The 24532-nt window shown below is 48.8% G+C and overlaps 1 protein-coding gene across 5 annotated transcripts in view; it reads right to left on the bottom strand.

The window, feature by feature from the left end:
* Positions 1-24532, bottom strand: part of DPY19L4 (dpy-19 like 4) — a 50316-nt gene that overhangs the window by 19889 nt on the left and 5895 nt on the right. For 4 of the 5 annotated variants that reach the window (XM_068164342.1, XM_068164343.1, XM_068164346.1 and 1 more), the window contains 11 exons: positions 22138-22262; positions 18927-19017; positions 17975-18096; positions 16969-17114; positions 14202-14325; positions 13512-13646; positions 10184-10315; positions 9996-10094; positions 7869-7942; positions 3841-3999; positions 402-521 (listed from right to left, as the gene is read on the bottom strand). In XM_068164342.1, coding sequence (XP_068020443.1) covers positions 402-521; positions 3841-3999; positions 7869-7942; positions 9996-10094; positions 10184-10315; positions 13512-13646; positions 14202-14325; positions 16969-17114; positions 17975-18096; positions 18927-19017; positions 22138-22262 — 1327 coding nt within the window. The remainder of the gene's footprint in view (positions 1-401; positions 522-3840; positions 4000-7868; positions 7943-9995; positions 10095-10183; positions 10316-13511; positions 13647-14201; positions 14326-16968; positions 17115-17974; positions 18097-18926; positions 19018-22137; positions 22263-24532) is intronic. The other variant, XM_068164344.1, reaches the window with a different exon arrangement.

Genomic DNA, 24532 nt, shown 5'->3' with positions numbered 1-24532 from the left:
CCTCCTAGCTAGCACCACCACAGCCCAAACCTTCCTGAAAAGGGGTGAATTGAAAAGGGGTGAATAGGGTGCCACCTTGTTAGGAGCACCTCTGCTATGAGGATAGGCTAAGGGAGCTCGGATTGTTCAGCCTGGAGAAGAGAAGACTCCAGGGGGACCTTAGAGCTGCCTGCCAACAGCTGAAGGGATCCTCCAGGAAGGCTGCAGAGGGACTTTTCCTGAGGGTGTCTAGAGACAGGCCAAGGGGGAATGGTTTGAAGCTGAGGGAGAGCAGGGTGAGACTGGAGCTGAGGAGGAAGTTCTTAAGGACAAGGGTGAATTTCAAAGGGGTGAATGGTGTGCCACATCCTGTTAGGAACTCTCTGTTGCCTTCAAAAGAGACAGATCAAAATGAGACTTACCCTTCCAAGCACATGGCTAGGCAGCCAAGCAAAACTGTGTGAATTACATGATAAACTATTTCTGGCCTCTCTCCAATCCGACCATCCTCAAGTTTAACTGTCTCTTTCAGTGGTTCACCACTGCAGTTGGAGAAAAGGAGACATCACTTAATTCAGACACCACCTCAGGCAAAGGTGCCAGTAACAAACACTTCTTATGACCATTATGGCAGAAGCACACTGAGACCATTCTGCATCAGATCACACAGCACTCTTGCACTCCCTTATTTACTTTTGGTCAACAGGAATGAGATCTCTTGGTACCCACTGACTTGATTCAGATACCCACTTGTTACAGGCTGTAAGCTCTCTGGAGCAACTGATGGGAATGAATACAGTGGGACCACTGCTGTGTGGTGCAGCAGACACACTGGAGGGAAGGGAGGCCATCCAGAGGGACCTGGACAGGCTGGAGAGATGGGCACAAGCCAACCTCAGGAGGTTCAACAAGACCAAGGGCAGGGTCCTGCAGCTGGGTGGAGGCAATCCCAGGTACAAATCCAGGCTGGGCAGGGACTGGCTGGAAAGCAGCCCTGAGGAGAGAGACTTGGGGGTGCTGGAGGACAAGAAGCTCAACAGGAGCTCTCAGTGTGCACTTGCAGCCCACAAAGCCAATCAGATCCTGGGCTGCATCAGGAGAAGTGTGGCCAGCAGGGCAAGGGAGGTGATTCTCCCCCTCTGCTCAGCTCTGCTGAGACCCCACCTGGAGTACTGCCTCCAGTTCTGGAGCCCCTATGACAAGAGGGATCTGGAGGTGCTGGAAGGTGTCCAGAGAAGGGCCAGGAGGATGAGCAGAGGGCTGGAGCACCTCTCCTGTGAGGACAGACTGAAGGAGTTGGGGCTGTTCAGTCTGGAGAAGAGAAGGCTCCCAGGTGACCTCATTGTGGCCTTCCAGTATCTGAAGGGGGCTACAGGAAGGCTGGGGAGGGACTGCTCAGGATCTCAGGTAGTGATAGGACTAGGGGGAATGGAATGAAGCTGGAGGTGGGGAGATTCAGGCTGGAGGTGAGGAGGAAGTTCTTCCCCATGAGAGTGGTGAAGCCCTGGAATGGGTTGTCCAGGGAGGTGGTTGAGGCCCTGTCCCTGGAGGTGTTTAAGCCCAGGCTGGCTGAGGCTCTGGCCAGGCTGATCTAGTGTGGGGTGTCCCTGCCCATGGCAGGGGGCTTGGAACTAGATGATCCTTGTGGTCCCTTCCAGCCCTGACTGATACTATGATACTATGATACCACCACCTCTGAGTGTAAACCCTATTGTAAGGGTTATCTTGGGAGAACAGGGCATGCACCTGCATCAACAACCTCGTTGTGTCATTAGTAGTTGGACCAATAATCTATAACAGTGTGATGTGTGGTCACTCAGAGGGAACCAATGAAGCCATGCCAATGAGGCTCTCTGACTTTATATATGTTGTAGAAGTTCCCTTGCTACACACTTCTGCCTTTCCTTTCTCTTCTTCTACACTTTACTTCTGTGCTATACTGGCACCACGGGCCTGCACCATAGGCCTGCACCACTGGAACAATAAAGGAACAATACGCCATCATATTGGTCAGCCGTATTGACTCCAATCTCCGGCCCATTAAGGGGCACTGGTGGAAGTTGAGGCATAGGAATCTCCACATAAATATGAGGAAAAACTTTTCCCCTGTGAGGGTGACAGAGCCCTGGAGCAGGCTGCCCAGAGGGGTTGTGGAGTCTCCCTCTTTGGAGGTATTCAAAACTTGCCTGGATGTGCTCCTGTGTGATGTGGTGTAGGTGACCCTGCTCTAGCAAGGAGGTTGGACTGGATGAGCTTTGGAGGTCCCTTCCAGCCCCTGAAATTCTGGGATTGATCCTTGACAAATAATCTAGTGAGAAATTTGCCCAAATACCTGAGCAGCTACAGCATTCATCCTCTAGCAGGGAGAGGTTAATTTCCCAGCAGTGGAGTTTCCAAGTTACACAAGAGCTACGGTGTTGCTATTCTTAGTCTGTAAACAGCCAGCCTCACTACTCCTCCCCTCAAGGGAACCCTGAATCAATGTGGAACTAAAAATAATTGAGTCAGTTTCACTTCAGCCCTGTTCTGAGCAGCAAAAGCTGATGGACTTTATCATCACAGTAAACAAGACTTGTAGAAAAAACCCAGCCCAAACCTAAACCAGTGAAGCAGAAAAAAACCCAACAAACCCAAACCAGAGAAACAAATTCTCTAGCAGCAACCAGATTGCTTTGCTGTTGGATGGGGAAAACAGACAAAACACCTTGCTCCTTTGCAATGGGAATGGCCAAACATATCACAAAGCACTAGCCAGAGCTCTGCAGGAATGGCAGTTGTGGGGAAACAAACCAATGACAACTCATAGACAATTCATAGAATGGTTCAGGTTGGAGGGGACCTTAAAGATCATCTAGTTCCAAACCCCCTGCCATGGGTAGGGACACTTTATCCTGGCCTGCATCAGGAACAGTGTGGCCAGCAGGAGCAGGGAGGTCATTCTGCCCCTGTACACTGCACTGGGCAGGCCACACCTTGAGTCCTGTGTCCAGTTCTGGGCCCCTCAGTTTAGGAAGGAGGTTGACTTGCTGGAAGGTGTCCAGAGGAGGGCAACAAAGTTGTTGAGGGGTTTGGAGCACAGCCCTGTGAGGAGAGGCTGAGGGAGCTGGGGTTGCTTAGCCTGGAGAAGAGGAGGCTCAGGGGAGACCTTATTGCTCTCTACAGCTACCTGAAGGGAGGTTGTAGCCAGGTGGGGGTTGGTCTCTTCTCCCAGGCAAGCAGCACCAGAACAAGAGGACACAGTCTCAAGCTGTGCCAGGGGAGGTTTGGCTGGATGTTAGGAAGAGATTCTTCCCAGAGAGAGATTGGCCATTGGAATGTGCTGCCTGGGGAGGTGGTGGAGTCACCATCCCTGGAGGTGTTTAGGAGGAGACTTGATAGGGTGCTTGGTTGTATGGTTGAGTTGATTAGGTGGGTTGGATTAACCTGGTCTATTCTATTCTATTCTATTCTATTCTAACCTAACCTAACCTAACCTAACCTAACCTAACCTTCCACTAGCCCAGGTTACTCAAGGGCTCATCCAACTGGGCCTTAAACACCTTAGAATAAACCAGGTTGGAAGAGACCTTCAAGATCATCGCATCCAACCTATCATCCAACACCACCTAACCAACTGAACCATGGCACCAAGCACCTTCAGGGAGGTGACCATCCACAACCTCCCTGGGCAACCTGTTCTCAAGAAGCTGCTCACCAAAGGACTTTCTTTAAGAGGCTGAGTTTGGGCCTTTCCACTGTTGAGCACATCCTGGCAAGTTCAGCGATGTAACAAACTTCGGAGCAACAAACACCCACTTAAGACATCCTATGAACCTCTCATTTTTAACTTCTCATTTTTTTCAGTGCAAAGCAGTTACTTACCAAATTCTCCTAAAAAGGACCTGAGTTACAGAAAAAAGGCAGATGATTAATACTAAAATATAGAAAGGCAACAAGGATGACTGTGTTAGTCGCAAAAAAAAGTCTTGGGAGGGTGCCTGAAGAGATTCTTGACAAAGGAGCCAATTCATTGTAAAATTCCTAGTAAGGCAAAAACATCCCATTAAAAGCAGTAACAATAAGCCACAGATTAGAAAAACCCAGCAGACAATGAATCACTTTAACCCATTCATGCCATAGGACACCTTGTTTCCTCACTTCGCCTTTGGAAAGTTCTCCTTTCACCATTCGCAGCAGCGCTGCAAATACTCTTTTAGAGTACTTGGCCAAAGCTTCTCTTCCCCAAAGGGATCTGTGAGCTGAAGAGACCAGACTACAACTCTTTTGTACCACAAAAACCCAACCTCCCATCCAACTTCATCGTGGGGACCACAAAGCACTTCATTATCACAGTGGATTAAGCTTTTAGAGATACTGATGCAGGAAGGTCTGCTTGTCCTCATTCCAAACAGGGCCATGGAGAAGGGGAAGTGGTCAGCTGAGATCACAAACAAGCCCAAGCCACTGCCAAGAATAGAATCCTTAATGCTGCAATCCTAGTTCTGTGGCTGAACCCACTGATCATTCCTCTCTCTCAATTAATGAGCAGAAAGATTACACACTCTGCCAAGAAGCACTAACAGTGTGTGTTCCCAACTGGAGCTGGTGCAGCATGAGAGGCTGTGAATGCATTCCTGCCTTACTTTGTTTTGCTTTCCTCCCTCTTTTGCTTTTCCTCTGCTTTGCTTTCCTCCCTCTTTTGCTTTTCCTCTGCTTTGTTTTCCTCCCTCTTTTGCTTTTTCTCCATGTTGCTTTCCTCTTTTGCTTTTCCTCCACTTTGCTTTCCTCCCTTTTTGCTCTTCCTCCACTTTGCTTTCCTCCCTTTTTGCTCTTCCTCCACTTTGCTTTCCTCCCTTTTTGCTCTTCCTCCACTTTGCTTTCCTCCCTTTTTGCTCTTCCTCCACTTTGCTTTCCTCCCTTTTTGCTTTTCCTCCACTTTGCTTTCTTCCCTCTTTTGCTTTTCCTCTGCTTTGTTTTCCTCTCTCTTTTGCTTTTTCTCCATGTTGCTTTCCTCTTTTGCTTTTCCTCCACTTTGCTTTCCTCCCTTTTTGCTTTTCCTCCACTTTGCTTTCCTCTTTTGCTTTTCCTCTGCTTTGCCTTCCTCCTCCTTTTTCTTTTCCTCCAAGATAAGGCTAAAGAACTAAACCACCTTCAATGAGACAGAATCAGCTTAAAGGTTAACAGCTGGGGACATCCAAAGTGGCCTTGAAAGACAAGTCTTGAAGCTCTTGTGCTGTAAACCATAACTCCTCCCCCAGTTAGACCATTTTCTAGGCAGAGCTGCAGCCAGTTTGTCTCAGTCAATGCCTTCACTGCAGAGTTTGACAGCCTGGAAAGTAACATGTAGCAAGTCCCCAGGGGAGTGAAAAACTAAATCCATGAATACCTTGTAGCTGAATAAACTGAAATCCTGAGCAGAAGCAGCCCTCTCTTTTCATGAAAACCCCTTCAGAAGGTGTAGCTGTGTGTGTTAAACAATGTGTCTCAGCCAGCAGGAGCCCCGAGGTCATTCTGCCCCTGTACTCAGCACTGCTGAGGCCACACCTTGAGTCCTGTGTCCTCTTCTGGGCTCCTCAGGTTAAGAAGGATATTGAAACACTTGAACACATCCAGAGAAGGGCAACAAGGCTGGGGAGGGGTCTGGAGCACAGCCCTGTGAGGAGAGGCTGAGGGAGCTGGAGGCTCCAGGCTACTGAGCCTGGGAGAAGAGGAGGCTCAGGAGAGACCTCATCGCTCTCCACAACTACCTGAAGGGAGGTTGTAGCCAGGTGGGGATTGGTCTCTTCTCCCAGGCAAGCAGCACCAGAACAAGAGGACACAGTCTCAAGCTGTGCCAGGGGAAGTTTAGGCTGGAGGTGAGGAGAAAGTTCTTCCCAGAAAGAGTAATTGGCCATTGGAATGTGCTGCCCAGGGAGGTGGTGGAGTCACCATCCCTGGAGGGGTTCAAGAGGGGACTGGATGTGGCACTTGGAGCCATGGTTTAGTTGTCAGGAGGTGTTAGGTATTAGGTAATAGGTTGGACTTGATGACATGTGAGGTCTTTTCCAAGCTGGTTGATTCTGTGATTCTGACTCTGCTGATGTCCTTGCATCTTGTCTTCCAAACACTTCCCAACCAGTTCAGTTCTGTGCGAGGGCATTTTTAACTTCCCCTCAAAGGTTGTCAAAGTGGTGTTGTAAGAGAGATGCAGTTCCCAGAAGAGAGTCCCAATTCCTGCATGGAATTGCAAGTCTTGGCTTGGCTCCAGGAGCTGTCCCAGTCCTTACCAATACTCCTGTTGAAGCTTTCCAGGAAATCTGTAGCTGTGGCGAGGTCTTCTTGCAGCCCAACAGTCACATTGTAATAGATGCAAACAGTTCCTAGAATCACAGCTCCCCCCCTGGCTGTTTCAGTTTTCCCTTGGCCTAATTCCTTCCAAAGGTTGGTTGTTGGTTGTTTTTGGAGGGGTGCTATTCTTAGAAAAAGAATAAAAACAACCTCCCCCAGTTCAGCCTTGTTTTGAGCTACCAGCAACACTTCATGGCTCTTTTGTACATCCAGCTGGCAGCCAGGCACCAGTGGTGTGCCCCAAGGATCAGTGCTGGGCCCTGTGCTCTTTAACATCTTTATTGATGATCTGGATGAGGGCATTGAGTCCATCATCAGGAAATTTGCAGATGACACCAAGCTGGGGGCAGGAGTTGATCTGCTGGAGGGTAGAGAGGCTCTGCAGAGGGACCTCAACAGGCTGGACAGATGGGCAGAGGCCAAGGGCAGGAGATTGAACACATCCAAGTGCCAGGTTCTGCACATTGGCCACAGCAACCCCATGCAGTGCTACAGGCTGGGGTCAGAGTGGCTGGAAAGCAGCCAGGCAGAGAGGGACCTGGGGGTACTGGTCGATGGTAGGCTGAACATGAGCCAGCAGTGTGCCCAGGTGGCCAAGAAGGCCAATGGCATCCTGGCCTGCATCAGGAACAGTGTGGCCAGGAGCAGGGAGGTGATTCTGCCCCTGTACTCAGCACTGGTTAGGCCACACCTTGAGTCCTGTGTCCAGTTCTGGGCTCCTCAGTTTAGGAAAGATGTTGAGATGCTGGAATGAGTCCAGAGAAGGGCAACAAAGTTGGTGAGGGGTTTGGAACACAGCCCTGTGAAGAGAAGCTGAGGGAGCTGGGGTTGCTTAGCCTGGAGAAGAGGAGGCTCAGGGGAGACCTTCTTGCTCTCCACAACTCCCTGAAGGGAGGTTGTAGCCAGGTGGGGGTTGGACTCTTTTCCCAGGCAACCAGCACCAGAACAAGAGGACACAGTCTCAAGCTGTGCCAGGGGAGGTTTAGGCTGGAGGTTAGGAAGAAGTTCTTCATAGAAAGAGTGATTGCCCACTGGAATGTGCTGCCCAGGGAGGTGGTGGAGTCACCATCACTGGAGGTGATCAGGAGGAGACTTGACAGGGTGCTTGGTGCCATGGGTTATTTGATTAGGTGGTGTTGGATGATAGGTTGGATGTGATGATCTTGAAGGTCTCTTCCAACATGGTCTGGTCTATTCTATTCTATTCTATTCTATTCTATTCTATTCTATTCTATTCTATTCTTTTCCTTTAGCAACTTTTACCCTATTTGCTTTCAAGTCTGCTTAGGAACAGCAGACAGGACCCAGACACCTTTGCTCTTCAAAGTCAAGGCAAACCAAAAACCTATCAAATACTTTCACCCCAAGGCACAGAACATATTGGGGTGCATCAGAAACTTCCAAATCCTAAATAACCTCCCTGTATGCACCTTCTTTTAAGTCCATTGTAAAAGCAATGACAAACAGAGACTGCTTCCCTAACTCCTGCATCAAATTCTGACAAATCACTGAACTTTGCCATTCCTCAGAGCAGTTTCAGAAGGTCAAATACCTTGGAAGGGGTAAAGAGTTTTCAAACTTACTTAGTTGTGTTTAAGCCAAGTTTTACTTCGATGAACTTCAGCAAATGTTCGTTTTCTTTGTGAGGAACAAGCATCTGGAAATGAAGGTAGCAGAGGAGAGAAGCTTAGCCAGTGCTGGAAGCAGCTTTCACAGAGTCACTTCATTTAGATGAAAAGATGGCAGGGAACAGCCAATTATTTACCAAATTGGATTAAGCCTGCCACTTAAGGTACCAGTATAGGATTGCAAGTCTTCACTTGAATAAATGCATCCCTAGGGTGTCCTTCAGAGTACCATTTCATTCAGGTACCCCAACAGGAGAGCAAAAGAGAAGCTGTCAATAAGATGTCTACAGAGCAGTGTAAAAAGGCTCAGGGCTAACACCCACAGATTTATCCCCCAAGGCAAGCCAAAGGACATCGTGTTTGGCTCCACTAAACAACAGGGCTGCAGCCTAGCTATGAGCATTTGTAAATACTCACATAAATGGTTTGAGCAGCCCAAACTTTGTGGAATCTAACTCATCTTTTTCACAGTATCACCAAGGTTGGAAGAGACCTCAAAGATCATCAAGTCCAACCTGGCACCACAGACCTCATGACTAAATCATGGCACCAAGTGCCACATCCAATCCCCTTTTGAACACCTCCAGGGATGGGGACTCCACCACCTCCCTGGGCAGCACATTCCAATGGCTAATAACTCTCTCTGTGAAGATCTCTCATCACCTCAAGCCTAAACTTCCCCTGGCACAGCTTGAGACTGTGTCCTCTTGTTCTGGTGCTGCTTGCCTAGGAGAAGAGACCAACTCCCTCCTGGCTACAACCTCCCTTCAGGGAGTTGGAGAGAGCAATGAGGTCTCCCCTGAGCCTCCTCTTCTCCAGGCTAAGCAACCCCAGCTCCCTCAGCCTCTCCTCACAGGGCTGTGCTCAAGGCCTCTCCCCAGCCTCATTGCCCTTCTCTGGACACCTTCAAGTCTCTCTATGTCCTTCTTAAACTGAGGGGCCCAGAATTGGACACAGGACTCAAGGTGTGGCCTAACAAATGCAGAGTACAGGGCACAATGACTTCTCTGCTCCTGCTGGCCACACTGTTCCTGATACAGGCCAGGATGCCCTTGGCAAGGGCAAGTGCAGAGTCCTTATTGAGGACAACAGCAGTCTTCAGTACAGACTAGGAGCTGTCCTGCTGGAAAGCAGTCCCATGGAGAAAGACCTTGGAGTCCTGGAGGACAGCAGGTTCTGCATGGAACAGCAGTGTGTCCTTGTGGCCAACAGGGCCAAGGGCATCCTGGAGTGCATTAAGAAAAGAGTGGCCAGCAGGGCTAGGGAGGTTCTCCTGCCCCTCTATTCTGTCCTGCTGAGACCACACCTGGAATACTGTGTCCAGTTCTGGGCTCCCCAGTACAAGAGAGACAGAGACCTGCTGGAGAGAATCCAACAGAGAGCTACAAGCATGATGGAGGGAATTGAACATCTGTCCCGTGAAGAAAGACTGAGAGACTTGGGGCTGTTTAGGCTAGAGAAGAGAAAGCTGAGGAGAGGGTGTCAGGATGGAGGTGATGGTCTCTTTTTGGTGGTGCCCAGTGATAGGACAAGGAACAACAGGTACAAGCTGGAACACAGGAACAACTCTCTTTCTAGTGAGGGTGACAGAGTCCTGGAACAGGCTGCCCAAGGAAGTTGTGGAGTCTCCTTCTCTGGAGATTTTCAATACCTGCTTGGATGTGTTCCTGTGTGGCCTGGAGTTGGACTGGATGATCTGTAGGGGTCCCTTCCAACCCCTAACATTCTCTGATTCTGTGACTACCTGTTCCTAGCTACTAGGTCTTCCCAATGCACAAAAACATTGTTTTCATATTCAGAACAGTTTGTAGAGTCCTTCCAAGTTGTAACCCAGCTCCCACTTATGAAACAGCTGAGCATTACAGTATGCTTTAACCTCAACCCACAAGACCAAAACTCCAAGATAAAACAGCTGCTGGAAGAGTTGGGAAAGGCTTTTTCTACAACCACAAAATGACTCAATTTTTGAAGCTATGAATCCTTGGATGAAGAAGACAAGCAACACTTCCATAGATTCTTCCAGGATGTATCTGCAACTTTCTGTTTAGACAATGAAAATCACTTTTCACAGAGGAATCTTACCTTTAGCAAGAAGTTTAGTGTCACTGTTATGGTAAGCACCAAATAAATGTACATTAGTTTCAGCAACCTTGACATCAATGTGCCTTTCTTCATATTCATCTGCAAAGACATGTCAAGAGGGCCACATCATTTGGAGCTCAGTTTCAATAACAGAAATCACACTCAGGGTCAGAGGAGAGCCTAGTTACCTGAAGGCATTTAGAGAGCATTAAAGCTGCTACAAGACTCAGTAAGGGTGACACCAGTAAGGCTGAATTTTCAAACTGCAAAAGGTATCCCAAGAAGAGAGAAAACAAATAGATTTTGTATACTTCATGCACCTGTGGAAGAAACAAAGCAAAACACAGATAAAATTACCATAGGGATGCATCCTGCTTTGCAAAGCAGCAGAGAGCTCACTCCATCCCCCCGTCCATCATGGGATTAATGGATCTGTTAGAGGGCAGAAGGGCTTTGCAGAGGGACCTTGCCAGGTTGGACAGATGGGCAGAGGCCAACAGGATGGCATTCAACAACTCCAAGTGCCAGCTGCTGCACTTTGGCCACAACAACCCCATGCAGAGCTACAGGCTGGGGTCAGAGTGGCTGGAAAGCTGCCAAATAGAGAGGGACCTGGGGGTGCTGATTGACAGCCACCTGAATATGAGCCTGCAGTGTGCCCAGGTGGCCAAGAAGGCCAATGGCATCCTGGCCTGCATTAGGAATAGTGTGGCCAGCAGGAGCAGGGAAGTCATTGTGCCCCTGTACTCTGCATTGGTTAGGCCACACCTTGAGTCCTGTGTCCAGTTCTGGGCTCCTCAGTTTAAGAAGGACATCGAAACACTTGAAGGTGTCCAGAGAAGGGCAACAAAGCTGGGGAGGGATCTGGAGCACAGCCCTGTGAGGAGAGACTGAGGGAGCTGGGGTTGCTTAGCCTGGAGAAGAGGAGGCTCAGGGGAGACCTCATTGCTGTCTACAACTCCCTGAAGGGAGGTTGTAGCCAGGTGGGGATTGGATGTGGCACTTGGTGCCATGGTCTAGTCATGAGGTCTGTGGTGACAGGTTGGACTTGATGATCTTTGAGGTCTCTTCCAACCTTGGTGATACTGTGATTCTGTGATCTCTATCCTCCAACTCCTGAATCCAGCAGGGTCCCATCTGGCTCTAGGATGTATTTCTCATCATAGAATGGTTTGGGTTGGAAGAGACCATCGAGCTCCAACTCAGTCCCAGCAATTAGTGTACAACTACCTCACAGGAATTCTGACAAAATGCTGACACTGGGAGTATTCCACAAGGAGTATTCCTCAGTTCTGCATGTGTGATGCAGCATCAAGGACCAATCTCCATGCAAGAGCATGAACACAAGAGCTGCCTACTCTAACCCTCTGCTTCCCCTCCCCTCACAAGACTTGCTGATTTAACCTCTCTCTGAAGTACTCAGCCTGTTACTGATACTTTCTGTTATTTGCTAACTGATAACCACATCTTATAAAACCTGACATCTGACACTTTTACCCAAGCACTCTTCTCCCTCATAAAATAAGGACCCTGCTTTGACCTAATATAGGTCAAAGACTTCCCACTGCTGAGGAACAGCAAAAAAAGCAATTGAAAGAAGAGGTGACTAATTCAAAGTGGGCTGAAGAACCTCCTGTGTGGGGACAGGCTGAGCGAGTTGGGGCTGTTCAGCCTAGAGAAGAGAAGGCTTCAAGGAGACCTTAGAAAGCTCCAAAGATAACTTAGAAGGCTCCAAGGAGACCTTAGAGCAGCCTTCCAGTACTTCAAGGAGCCTACAAGAAAGCCAGGACAGGACTTTTGACAAGGGTTTGTAGTGACAGGATGAGAGGGAATGGATTGAAGCTTGAGGAGGGCAGATTTAGGCTACAGATTAGAAGACATTCTTTACAGTGAGGGTGGTGAGACACTGGCACAGGTTGCCCAGGGAGGTTGGGGATGCCCCCTCCCTGGAGGTGTTCAAGACCAGGTTGTATGAGACCTTGAGCAGCCTGGGCTAGCAGAAGGTGTTCCTGCCCATGGCAGGGGGGGTGGAACTGGATGGTCCTTCAGGCCCCTTCCAACTCAACCCATTCTATCAAATATGAATTACATGCAGTTTGAAACTGAAAACTAGAAGGCCCAAGTGTACAAAGTACCATAGCAGCCATGGCAACAGGTAGAGTAAAAAGGCCTTGTGGGTGCAACCAGTTTGCAGAATAACTTCAAATGTTTCCTTGCACTGAAAACTCAACTGGCCTCCAGCATCTCTCACTGGCTAAATCATAACAAGGTGAGACATTCAGGGTGAAAATTACCCTCTTAAGCTGCACAGAGCCAAGAGAGAACATTCTCGGTTGGCCCCACCCTGCTGTGAATATGGATAAGAGAAGGAAATTACCCCAAAAAGGATTAGAATTAGAATTAACCAGGTTGGAAAAGACTTCCAAGATCATCAAGTCCAACCTATCACCCAACACCATCTGATCAGCTAAACCATGGCACCAAGTGCCTCATCCAGTCACTTTTTAAACACCTCCAGGGACAGTGACTCCACCACCTCCCTGGGCAGCACATTCCAATGGCCAATCTCTCTTGCTGGGAAGAACTTTCTCCTCACCTCCAGCTTAAACTTCCCCTGGCACAGCTTGAGACTGTGTCCCCTTGTTCTGGTGCTGGTTGCCTGGGAGAAGAGACCAACCCCCACCTGGCTACAACCTCCCTTCAGGGAGTTGCAGAGAGCAATGAGGTCTCCCCTGAGCCTCCTCGTCTCCAGGCTAAGCAACCCCAGCTCCCTCAGCCTCTCCTCACAGGGCTGTGCTCCAGACCCCTCCCCAGCTTTGTTGCCCTTCTCTGGACACTTTCAAGTGTCTCAATGTCCTTCTGAAACTGAGGGGCCCAGAACTGGGCACAGGACTCAAGGTGTGGCCTAAGCAGTGCTGAGCACAGGGCACAATGACTTCCCTGCTCCTGCTGGCCACGGGAGGATTTCTGATGCAGGCCAGGATGCCATTGGCCTTCTTGGCCACCTGGGCACACTGCTAGCTCGTGTTTAGCTGCTGTCAACCAGCACCCCCATGTCCCTCTCTGCCTGGCTGCTCTCAGCCACTCTGACCCCAGCCTGTAGCACTGCATGGGGTTGTTGTGGCCGGTGTGCAGAACCTGGCACTTAGATGTGCTCAATCTCATGCCCTTGGACTCTGCCCATCTGTCCAGTCTGGCAAGGATGGCTGAGTGTCATTTGTCATTCTTTCAGCTATCTGTGGATATTTCAGGTCCCAGATTTGTTTAGCTTCTGACCCTTTTGTTAGGCAACCTGTTCCAAATACAGCAGTCCATAAGAGAGGGAGTTTAAAGTAATTTTATTCCTCCAATGGCCATGCCTGCCCATGCCAGGCACCTCAGCTGGACACAGGCTGCAAGACACTGAAATCATCACTCAGTCTGCACCCTTTGGAGCTCCTGAGCAGTATTTATGGCAGGCAGCTCTGATGTTGTACTTAAGTCCCCAACTCTGAGTAGGTTGAAGAGTTCTAGTACCTTCTCTGTCTGCGCCAGGGCAAAGCTGTCTAGCAGAAAAAGAGAAACAGCTTGGACAAAGAGGAGATAATGACTGTACTCCCACATCATCATGAAGGTGTATGTTGAAGCACTCACCAAAAGGTAACAAAACTTCTAGAGAACAGAAAGAAAACAACAACAGAGAAGCACATTAGTTTCATACCTATGTATCTCTGTCAGAAAGTAACTGAGAGGTCATTAAAAGTATGTTAGGAAATAATTACACTACTGACCAGACCTAGTTAACAAGTTCTCAAATGGTAAGAAAGTCATTACTGAAATGTTCAAACCCACTTAAAGCTGACCAGAAGAAACATCTTTGACAGAGAGGCAGGGAAAAAGAAGTCAGCACCATCTTCTCCCAGCAACAGGAAGAGCAACTAAAGTATCTGACAGAGTGAGAACCAGTTCATGTTAAAAAGAGGGCATACAGCTCACCACCACACTGCCCTCTCTGAACCCTCATGGGGGCACAACAGGGCAGGGCAGGAGGCACTTAGCAAACCCTGCACAGGCCTCAGTGAAACCTGAGTGGCTGCTTTGAAAAGAACAAACAGAACATCTACTGTTTTCTGCCCAGTGACTGGGGTGATAGTGAGACAAGCAGCTACCCTAGAGCACAGTTCCACCAGCAACTCCTCATGAAGAGATTAAGGAATTTTGCTTTACCTCAGCAGAAGAATTGAGGGTTTTTTTCAAATAGGCTGTGAGAGCTGCTACTTGGCATGCAAAATATGGCAAAGCCCAGTTCTCCCTTGATGGTATGGAGTAATCAATTCTTGTGGTGTCTGTCCTAGAATAAAGTACAAACAGAATTATTCAAAGATTGATGGATCAAAAATATCAAGGATAGCCTAAATATCAAGGAGAGCCTAAATGCCACTTCCAGTTAGCAGTGTGGCCTTGCAAGCAAACCAGTTCTGCATTTCACTTCTGACACAAGTAACAAATTTAATAGCAGCATGGAAGGTCCAATCTCTATTCTTTTATTCAGCAAGTCTCCTTATTAGGTGATGTTTATAGGACTGAAGCCAATAATCATCTGCCTCCAGCCTTTCCTGACCCACCAGAACACTGTGTGAGCTGCGCTGCTGCTGTCAACCCTACACTGTGACAACAGAGCCTTCTTCAGCCATGGGCAGTGCTAACTGCTCTTACATCCATGGGCAGGGGGCCTGCAGCAACAGCAGCTTTTCACCATGTGATGGAAACCAGCTCATACCTGAGAGAAAAGGTTCCTTACAGTTCTCATACAACATCTTTTAAGTGATTTAGGCAGCTGAGCACAACTCCAAAGAGTGCTCCCCCATAGCAGAAGCACCAGCAGGTACTCTGTCCACAGGGAGAATTCTGCCCAGCAAAACAAGAGACTGAAGACCAGTGGGGAGCATGCAGGGCCTTCTCATGGAATGACTTGACAGGATCTGCACACTTTGAGTTGTAGGAGAGTTTAAAGTAGTGCTACAGTGACTTAGAAGCACAAGTCACACTTTCAAACGTGACCAAAGGCATCTACATAGTCCTCCTTGTGTCCACTATGCTTTTAAATAGGAGTCTCAAACTCCTTTGTCATTTAGGTATCTGAAAGCTTCACCTTCCATTTTCACCTCTGAAGCCTCTCACAGAGGTGTATTTGGTGCTTCTTTAACTACTAAACCTTTCAATTTGTTACAGTGGTTTAATGTTCTGTGCTGTTGGAAAAACAAAAACCCACAACAGATTTATTCCCAGTTTTTCTTATTCCTCCCCACTGTTCATTAGCAGTAGTCTAGCTACTGATCACAGATTCAGTCATGCTGACTTGACACTCCTACAGGATGCTTCCCAACAAGTCCATTTTAAAGATATTATCTATGACATTTTGCTCCTCCATAGCACTTTTCTTTCACGTGCTCTCAAGCCCACAGAGCTTCTGGGTGACAAATAGGAGCCTGAACACAAGCTTTCATTGGCCACATGAGTGAGGCTCTCTGCTAATGTGGTGTTCCCTAAAGGGACATTTTCTTGCAAGACAAATGCTTTTAAACACAACAACTTCGAGATCAGGATCATCTGAGAGGATTCCTCTTTGTTTTTCAGCTCATAGAGCTGCTGAGTGACAAATAGGAGCCTGAACACAAGTTTTCATTGGCCACATGAGTGAGGCTCTCTGTTAATGTGGTGTTCCCTAAAGGGACATTTTCTTCCAAGAGAAATGCTTTTAAATATAACAACTTTGGGATCAGGATCATCTAAGAGGATTCCACCTTGCTCTTCAGCTCACAGAGCTGCTGGGTGACAAACTAGGAGCCTGAACACAAGATTTCATTGCCCAAGTGAGGCTCTCTGTTAACGTGGTGTTCCCTAAAGGGAAAGGACATTTTCTTGCAAGAGAAATGCTTTTAAATACAACAACTTTGAGATCAGGATCATCTGATAGGATTCCCCTTTGTTTTTCAGCTTATAGAGCTGCTGGGTGACAAATAGGAGCCTGAACACAAGATTTCATTGCCCAAGTGAGTGAGGCTCTCTGCTAATGTGGTCTTCCCTAAAGGGACATTTTCTTGCAAGAGAAATGCTTTTAAATACAACAACTTTGAGATCAGGATCATCTGAGAGGATTCCCCTTTGTTTTTCAGCTCATAGAGCTGCTGGGTCACAAATTAAGAGTCTGAACACAAGCTTTCATTGGCCACATGAGTGAGGCTCTCTGCTAATGTGGTGTTCCCTAAAGGGACATTTTCTTGCAAGAGAACTCTTTTAAAATACAACTTTGAGATCAGGATCATCTGAGAGGATTTCACTTTGCTCTTCAGCTCACAGAGCTGCTGGGTGACAAATAGGAACCTAAACACAAGATTTCATTGCCCAAGTGAGTGAGGCTCTCTGTTAACGTGGTGTTCCCTAGAGGGAAGGGACATTTTCTTGCAAGAGAAATGTTTTTACATACAACAACTTTGAGATCAGGACCATCTGAGAGGATTCCACCTTGCACAAAAATCCACTACAAAAATCAAATTGAGAAAAAAAAAATATCATCAGCAAAAATGCCTTTGGTCATTTCCTTCTAAGCAACAAAGTGTTTAGAGCTGGCCACAGAGTAATTCTGGTTTACAGCAACTGCAGAAGTGTTGGGTTCATTCCCCAGCAGCATAAAGCCAGCACCTTCTGAGGGATTATTTTTGCAAAGTGGAGTTGTGTGAGAATCCTCCTGTACTCACACACAGACATAAAGGCAGCTCAGCTGGCAGCAGGGACTGTTGGGACAACAGGAGGCTTTTCCATTAACAAAAGTACCAGGAGAAATCAGTGCAGCTCTGGGGAGTGTTCTGTATTGGGCAGAAGACCTGGCTCTCAGGAGGAGAACACAAGAGTTTAACAGACAGCATTTCAAGCCACTCTACTGTTTCAAAAGGCCTTATTGACAAACTAGACGGTATAAAGATGGTTTTCTTACCTGTTAATAATGAACCATGCTACAGTCAGCATTCCTGCCAGCCAAGTCCCACTCATAACCCAACTGGTTACAAACAATGCAGTCACATAAATTCCCTGCAGTCCAAAAACTATACCAATGTAGAAATACACTGGCTCAATAACTTCCTGAAATCACAAATAAAAACGAAGAGACATAGCGGCAACTGAGCTGAAGCGGGAAACCATCACTAGTTACTATTTGCATCCTGCTAACAGTCTGCTAGATGCTTTACAAACAAGAGACAGCTCCTATTCTAGGAAGGCTCAAGAATGCAAGGGACAGCTCCTGTTATTCTAGATAGGTTCAAGCATGCTAGTTTTGTTCTGGGCTCGGGGAGAACGAAGCAGCGTGAACGAAGCGCACGCTTCGGGGCTCGGCTTGCTTGTGCCCTGCTTTCTCTATTTGCTTTAGCATGGGCATTGTATGTGTCAGGCTTAATAAGTCTGGACTCCTGGAGGAAGTTATGTAGGGGAGGAACCTGAAGAAGTAAAGATGTGGCCAAAATGGTTCCAAAATAAGCAAATAACAAAATAAGGAAGATAAATGAGAGGGGACAGAAGTGTGCAGCGTAAGCAGAACAAAGCCCGAGCAGAGCAGAAAGAGACAAAAGGCTTATCTGCAAAAGTGCTTTTCCCTTTTCTCTGGTTAGAGACAGGTACTGCTGTAAGATCCTTCTGCATTCCAAAGGAGCTAAGTTTCCTGTTTTTAATGGCTAGCACAGACACTCTCTACATTTATAAGCAGTTTGTAGGAGTAAAGAATAACAGACAGAAAAGTTCAGCGCACATATAAACCCCCCTCCCAAAATCCTATGCCAGAGCCTGATCTGAATAGAGGAGAACCTGGACCTGGTGAGAGGTTTAGCTGAATTCACTCAACAAAAATGGCATAGAAAGTCTTTCACACACACACACACACACACACACACACACACACACACTCCCCCTCATAAAGCCATCACAGGAAGCAGGAGAAATGCACCTACTTCGCTGCCGGAGGCTTGATACAAAACACTGGCGATCAGCTCCGGGTACAAAGTCATTTGCTGGACTGCATTGATTGTCTTCAGTGATATGGTCTTGTTGTTGTGGGTTAACTCATAAACACCTGTGGACAAAAGGAATGGAGTGTTCTTGGGACCACTTACTATGGCTGGTCTTAGATGAAGTGAAAGGGAGAAACAGATCTGATCCTTACTGATTGATTCACCTCTCTTAATGTTAAAGAAAGGAGACATTTCTGTGCCAGATGCCACTCCACCCCACTGACTCAGCATCAAAGGTATTACCACCTTTTGGGGCTGGCCTTTAAATAGAAGACCCAAAACTAACCAGCTGAAGCATAGTTTTATCAGTAACATACCAGTGCAGCCCTTTAAACAGTTACCTACAGATCATCTTCCCAGGAGGCTCTTAAGGAGTGAGACAAAGATCTACCAGGGATGAGCAGGATGCAGCTGTTCCATCCTCTGAAAAAGGATGGAACATGGAAATTTCCATTCCCCACCCCCCCAATTCCCAAATTAGAATTAGAATTAACCAGGCTGGAGAAGACCTTCAAGATCATCAAGTCCAACCTATCACCCAACACCATCTCATCAACTAAACCATGGCACTAAACATAAATGACCCAGCATTTACTATGTAGCATAGGCAAACCCAGCAGTAACTTCCACATGGGGCAACAGGAGAGCAATGCTAATCCTGTTTCAGAGCACTGATTAAAAAGCAATCTGCTGGAACAGAGGATGGTTAACTCTTAGGGCTTTAAAAGGCACTGAAAAGTTAGGACAGCATGCAGTGCTTAATTACCTGACCCACATACCTACAGAGGAGGCTGAAAAAACTCACTCTCCACAGCCTGCAGGAGTTTTTTTTTGCTGACTCCAAAAGGCACAAGAGACTTTTCAAGGTTAACAAAACAAAGGGGGTTTGTACCTCTTTCAAAGGAAGGAGCCTTCAGCAGTTCTTTATAGAATGAGTAATAAATGGCACTGTCACCCTGAAAGGTGATTTCCCGTTCAAGTTCCTAGAACACAGAAACAGAGAATAAAACATTCACCCCTTGCAATCTCTCCCCACAGAAGACTGCGTATTTGCAGCCTGGTGTTGCCATACAGCACCTGGCTGTGACTCCACTTTACATCTTCCACCAAACCTCCATCCTCACAGCACCTCTGTCAGGTATAGAATGCTCCCTAGAACTCGGCAAGCGTGCTTGGAATGCTCTCTGGGACTCAGCAAGCATGCTTGGAATCAGATCAACTCAAATCCACGTTGTAAGTCAGCACAAGTTCCACAGGGTACTGTCACAGGCTCACAGGATGTCAAGGTATCATAGTATCAGTCAGGGCTGGAAGGGACCACAAGGATCATCTAGTTCCAACCCCCCTGCCATGGGCAGGGACACCCCACACTAGATCAGCCTGGCCACAGCCTCATCCAGCCTGGCCTTAAACACCTCCAGGGACAGGGCCTCAACCACCTCCCTGGACAACCCATTCCAGGGCTTCACCACTCTCATGGGGAAGAACTTCCTCCTCACCTCCAGCCTGAATCTCCCCACCTCCAGCTTCATTCCATTCCCCCTAGTCCTATCACTCCCTGAGATCCTGAGCAGTCCCTCCCCAGCCTTCTTGTAGGCCCCCTTCAGATATTGGAAGGCCACAATGAGGTCACCTGGGAGCCTTCTCTTCTCCAGACTGAACAGCCCCAAGGGATCTCCAAAGACCATCCAGTCCTACCCTCCTGCCAGAGCAGGACCATAGAATAGATGTAGGTTAGACATCAGGAGGAAGTTCTGCACAGTGAAAGTGGTGAAATACTGGAACAGGCTGCCCAGGGATGTGGTTGAGGCTTCATCCCTGGAGACATTCAGGATCAGACTGGATGTAGCCCTGAGTAGCCTGCTATAGTTGGAGGTGTCCCTGCTGAGTGCAGGGGGGATGGACAAGGGACTTCCGGAGATCTTCTGGTCCAAGCCCCCTTCCAGAGCAGGATCATAGAATCCAGCTCAGGTCACACAGGAACACATCCAGACAGGGCTGGAAAGGCTCCAGAGAAGGAGACTCCACAACCTCTCCGGGCAGCCTGTTCCAGTGCTCTGTGACCCTCACAGTGAAGAAGTTCCTCCTCATGTTGAGGTGGAACCTGCTGTGCTGGAGTTTCCATCCACTGCCACTTGTCCTATTCCAGGGTGCAACTGAGCAGAGCCTGTGCCCTCTTTCTTAACCCCCAGCCCTCAGATATTGATAGATATTGATCAGATCCCCTCTCAGCCTTCTCCTCTCCAGACTAAACAGCCCCAGGGCTCTCAGCCTCTCCTCCTCAGGCAGTGCTCCAGTCCCTTTAGCATCCTTGCAGCCCTCCCTTGGACTCTCTCCAGCAGATCCCTGTCCCTCTTGAGCTGGGGAGCCCAGAAATGGATGCAATATTCCAGGTGAGGTCTCCCCAGGGCAGAGTAGAGGGGGAGGAGAACCTCCCTGGACACATTCCTCTGAATGGAGCCCAGGATCCCCTTGGCCTTCTTGGCCCCCAGGGCACATTGCTATCCCATGCAGAACTTGTTGTCCACCAGCACTCCCAGCTCCTTCTCCCCAGGGCTGCTCTCCAGCAGATCCCCTCCCAGCCTGTGCTGCTGCAGTTTATTCTTCCTCCCCAGGTGCAGGACTCTGCACTGATCCTTGTTGAACCTCAGTAGGTTCCTCCCTGCTCAGCTCTCAGTCGGTGCAGGTCTCACTGAATGGTCACACAGCCTTCAGGTTGATCAGCCTGTCTGTCTGACCCCTCATGAAGATGTTGAACAGGACTTATCCCTGTGGGACTCCACTGGTTACATCTCTCCAGCTGGACTTGCCACCACTGACCACCACTCTTTGGACTCTTTCATATCCACAAACCTGAATTTCAGTCAGCTCCCCACACTTCACAACATAAGCTTCTTTAAAACAAATCCCAAACCATGTATTCCTGTTGTCCAGCTAATGCATTCCTAGTATGCTTCCTGTTTTTTTTTTAACCTCTCCAAATTTTAGGAAGAATGGCATGGAAAAACATACAAAAGCATGACAAGGTAAGCCTACTGTAAGCAGGAGAAGTGCTTTAACACAAAGAGAGAGGGGGAGAAAGAGAGAGGGGGAGAAGGAGAGAGGGGGAGAAGGAGAGAGGGGGAGAAGGAGGGAGGGGGAGAAGGAGGGAGGGGGAGAAGGAGGGAGGGGGAGAAGGAGGGAGGGGGAGAAGGAGGGAGGGGGAGAAGGAGGGAGGGGGAGAAGGAGGGAGGGGGAGAAGGAGGGAGGGGGAGAAGGAGGGAGGGGGAGAAGGAGGGAGGGGGAGAAGGAGGGAGGGGGAGAAGGAGGGAGGGGGAGAAGGAGGGAGGGGGAGAAGGAGGGAGAGAAGGGAGAAGGAGGGAGAGAAGGAGGGAGAGAAGGGAGAAGGAGGGAGAGAAGGGAGAAGGAGGGAGAGAAGGGAGAAGGAGGGAGAGAAGGGAGAAGGAGGGAGAGAAGGGAGAAGGAGGGAGAGAAGGGAGAAGGAGGGAGAGAAGGGAGAAGGAGGGAGAGAAGGGAGAAGGAGGGAGAGAAGGGAGAAGGAGGGAGAGAAGGGAGAAGGAGGGAGAGAAGGGAGAAGGAGGGAGAGAAGGGAGAAGGAGGGAGAGAAGGGAGAAGGAGGGAGAGAAGGGAGAAGGAGGGAGAGAAGGGAGAAGGAGGGAGAGAAGGGAGAAGGAGGGAGAGAAGGGAGAAGGAGGGAGAGAAGGGAGAAGGAGGGAGAGAAGGGAGAAGGAGGGAGAGAAGGGAGAAGGAGGGAGAGAAGGGAGAAGGAGGGAGAGAAGGGAGAAGGAGGGAGAGAAGGGAGAAGGAGGGAGAGAAGGGAGAAGGAGGGAGAGAAGGGAGAAGGAGGGAGAGAAGGGAGAAGGAGGGAGAGAAGGGAGAAGGAGGGAGAGAAGGGAGAAGGAGGGAGAGAAGGGAGAAGGAGGGAGAGAAGGGAGAAGGAGGGAGAGAAGGGAGAAGGAGGGAGGGAGAGAGAACCAGCAGAGAGACTGTACCAAAGACAAAGGCCTGAGCAGAATGACATGGGGCTCCGCAAGCAAGTAATTGCAGCCTGGCAGGGATAAGCTTTGAGTTCAAGGACACAATTTGGGGTTTTGTTGCTTTACCTGCCTGCTGGAAAACCAGAATTTCCGCTCATGGTAGGTGGAGAGGTACACAGAATACATCATCCCACTGGTGACTGCAGCCAGGCAGCCAAAGAACAGCTTTGCAAAGCGCTGCACCGCCACATCTGCAAAAGGGACAGCGAGGAAGCTGAAACCACTGCAGGGCAGCAAGAAACAAACAGGGTGCCCTGCACCTGACTCAGCTCTGAGCAGCAGGCAAACTTCACTGCCAGCACAACTATCACACCCTCAGCAGCACACAGAGGCTGAGAACTGCTTTGTTACAATGCCTGTCTTGCAGCTCTCTGCCCCAGCTGCCAGGCTTCACAGGCCTCCCAGACAAAATAACACCACCACGCTGCAGAGTTCTCCCCACTCTGCTCAGCCTCATTTTACAATGAATTCCAAGAAGAGTCTCCCAATTAGAGAGAACAAACTTTAGATTTTACCCAGAACACCACAAGCATGAACAGAAAGAGGTGGCATTACCACATCAGAGTCACAGAATCACAGTCACAGAATCAATAAGGTTGGAAAAGATCTCAGAGACCAGGAAGTTCAACCCACCACCCAACACCATCTAATCAACTAAACCATGGCACCAAGTGCCACATCCAATCCCATTTTGAACACCTCCAGGGATGATGACTCCACCACCTCCCTGGGCAGCACATTCCAATGACGAATGACCCTCAGTGAAGAACTTTCTCCTCACCTCCAGCCTAAACTTCCCCTGGCACAGCTTGAGACTGTGTCCTCTTGTTCTGGTGCTGCTTGCCTGGGAGAAGAGACCAACCCCCACCTGGCTACAACCTCCCTTCAGGGAGTTGCAGACAGCAAGAAGGTCTCCCCTGAGCCTCCTCTTCTCCAGGCTAAGCAACCCCAGCTCCCTCAGCCTCTCCTCACAGGGCTGTGCTCCAGAGCCCTCCCCAGCCTCATTACCCTTCTCTGGACACCCTCAAGTGTCTCAGTGTCCTTCAATTCTGAGACATTCTATTCTCCATTCTGTTTTTTAATGCAAGAGGAAGGAATCTGAATTCTACCAAAACCACTCAATGGGTGCCTGCTTCACCTGGGGGTGCTGATTGACAGCTGCCTAAACATGAGCCAGCGGTGTGCCCAGGTGGCCAAGAAGGCAAATGGCATCCTGGCCTGTGTCAGAAATAGTGTGGCCAGCAGGAGCAGGGAAGTCATTGTGCCCTGTGCTCAGCACTGGTTAGGCCACACCTTGAGTCCTGTGTCCAGTTCTGGGCCCCTCAGTTTAAGAAGGACATTGAGACACTTGAAGGTGTCCAGAGAAGGGCAACAAAGCTGGGGAGGGGTCTGGAGCACAGCCCTGTGAGGAGAGGCTGAGGGAGCTGGGGTTGCTTAGCCTGGAGAAGAGGAGGCTCAGGGGAGGCCTTCTTGCTGTCTCCAACTCCCTGAAGGGAGGTTGTAGCCAGGTGGGGGTTGGTCACTTCTCCCAGGCAACCAGCATCAGAACAAGAGGACACAGTCTCAGGCTGTGCCAGGGTAAGTTTAGGCTGGAGGTGAGGAGAAAGTTCTTCACTGAGAGAGTTGTTGGCTATTGGAAATGTGCTGCCCAGGGAGGTGGTGGAGTCCCCATCCCTGGAGGTGTTCAAGAGGGGATTGGATGTGGCACTTGGTGCCATGGTTTAGTCATGAGGTCTGTGGTGCCAGGTTGGACTTGATGATCTTTGAGGTCTCTTCCAACCTTAGTGATACTGTGAGACTGTGATACCTGTAGCTCCTTCAAGCTGCTATTCATTTTCAAGACAGGAGTTCTCAGGCTCACAGGATGTCAGGGGTTGGAAGGGACCCAAAGAGATCATTGAGTCCAACCCCCCTGCCAGAGCAGGACCATACAATCTAGCTCAGGTCACACAGGAACACATCCAGACAGGCCTTGAAAGTCTCCAGAGAAGGAGACTCCACAAGGCAAACTGCTCATCAAGCTGCCAAACTTTGCACTTGGTTTTAATTCTGCTTCTTGAAAAGCTGCAAGAGCATCACTCCATGCCTCTCAGCTTCCCAACCCAGAGACCATTCCTGGAGCAATTAAAACGTTTCTCTGTCCTCCAACAGCAACAGCAGTAAGATTCTGACCCCCTCTGCCTCTCCCCTCTCCTCTCCTCCTGCAACCTGAAACAATCCAGGGGCTCCCATTTCACTCTGCAACACAGAAAATGTCATTCCTGGAGAATTCTACTCGGGTTGTCTCCAAACATTACAACAAATCCCACCACCCCACCCCCACCACCTATGCCCAAAATAACTCTGCTATAAATTACTGGGCCACCAATGTTTTCCCATAAAATATAAAAGAATCATGAAAACACAAAACAAACCAAAAGACCCAAATCATCAAACAATAAAGATCAGCAGTTGGCTCAAA

The sequence above is a fragment of the Melanerpes formicivorus genome, unplaced genomic scaffold (assembly GCF_026170545.1).
Source record: "Melanerpes formicivorus ecotype bairdi unplaced genomic scaffold, bMelFor1.0.p_v2 SCAF_79, whole genome shotgun sequence".
Lineage (NCBI taxonomy): Eukaryota > Metazoa > Chordata > Aves > Piciformes > Picidae > Melanerpes > Melanerpes formicivorus.
Note: the sequence above shows the minus strand (reverse complement) of the source record. Positions and strands in the feature narration are given on the sequence as shown.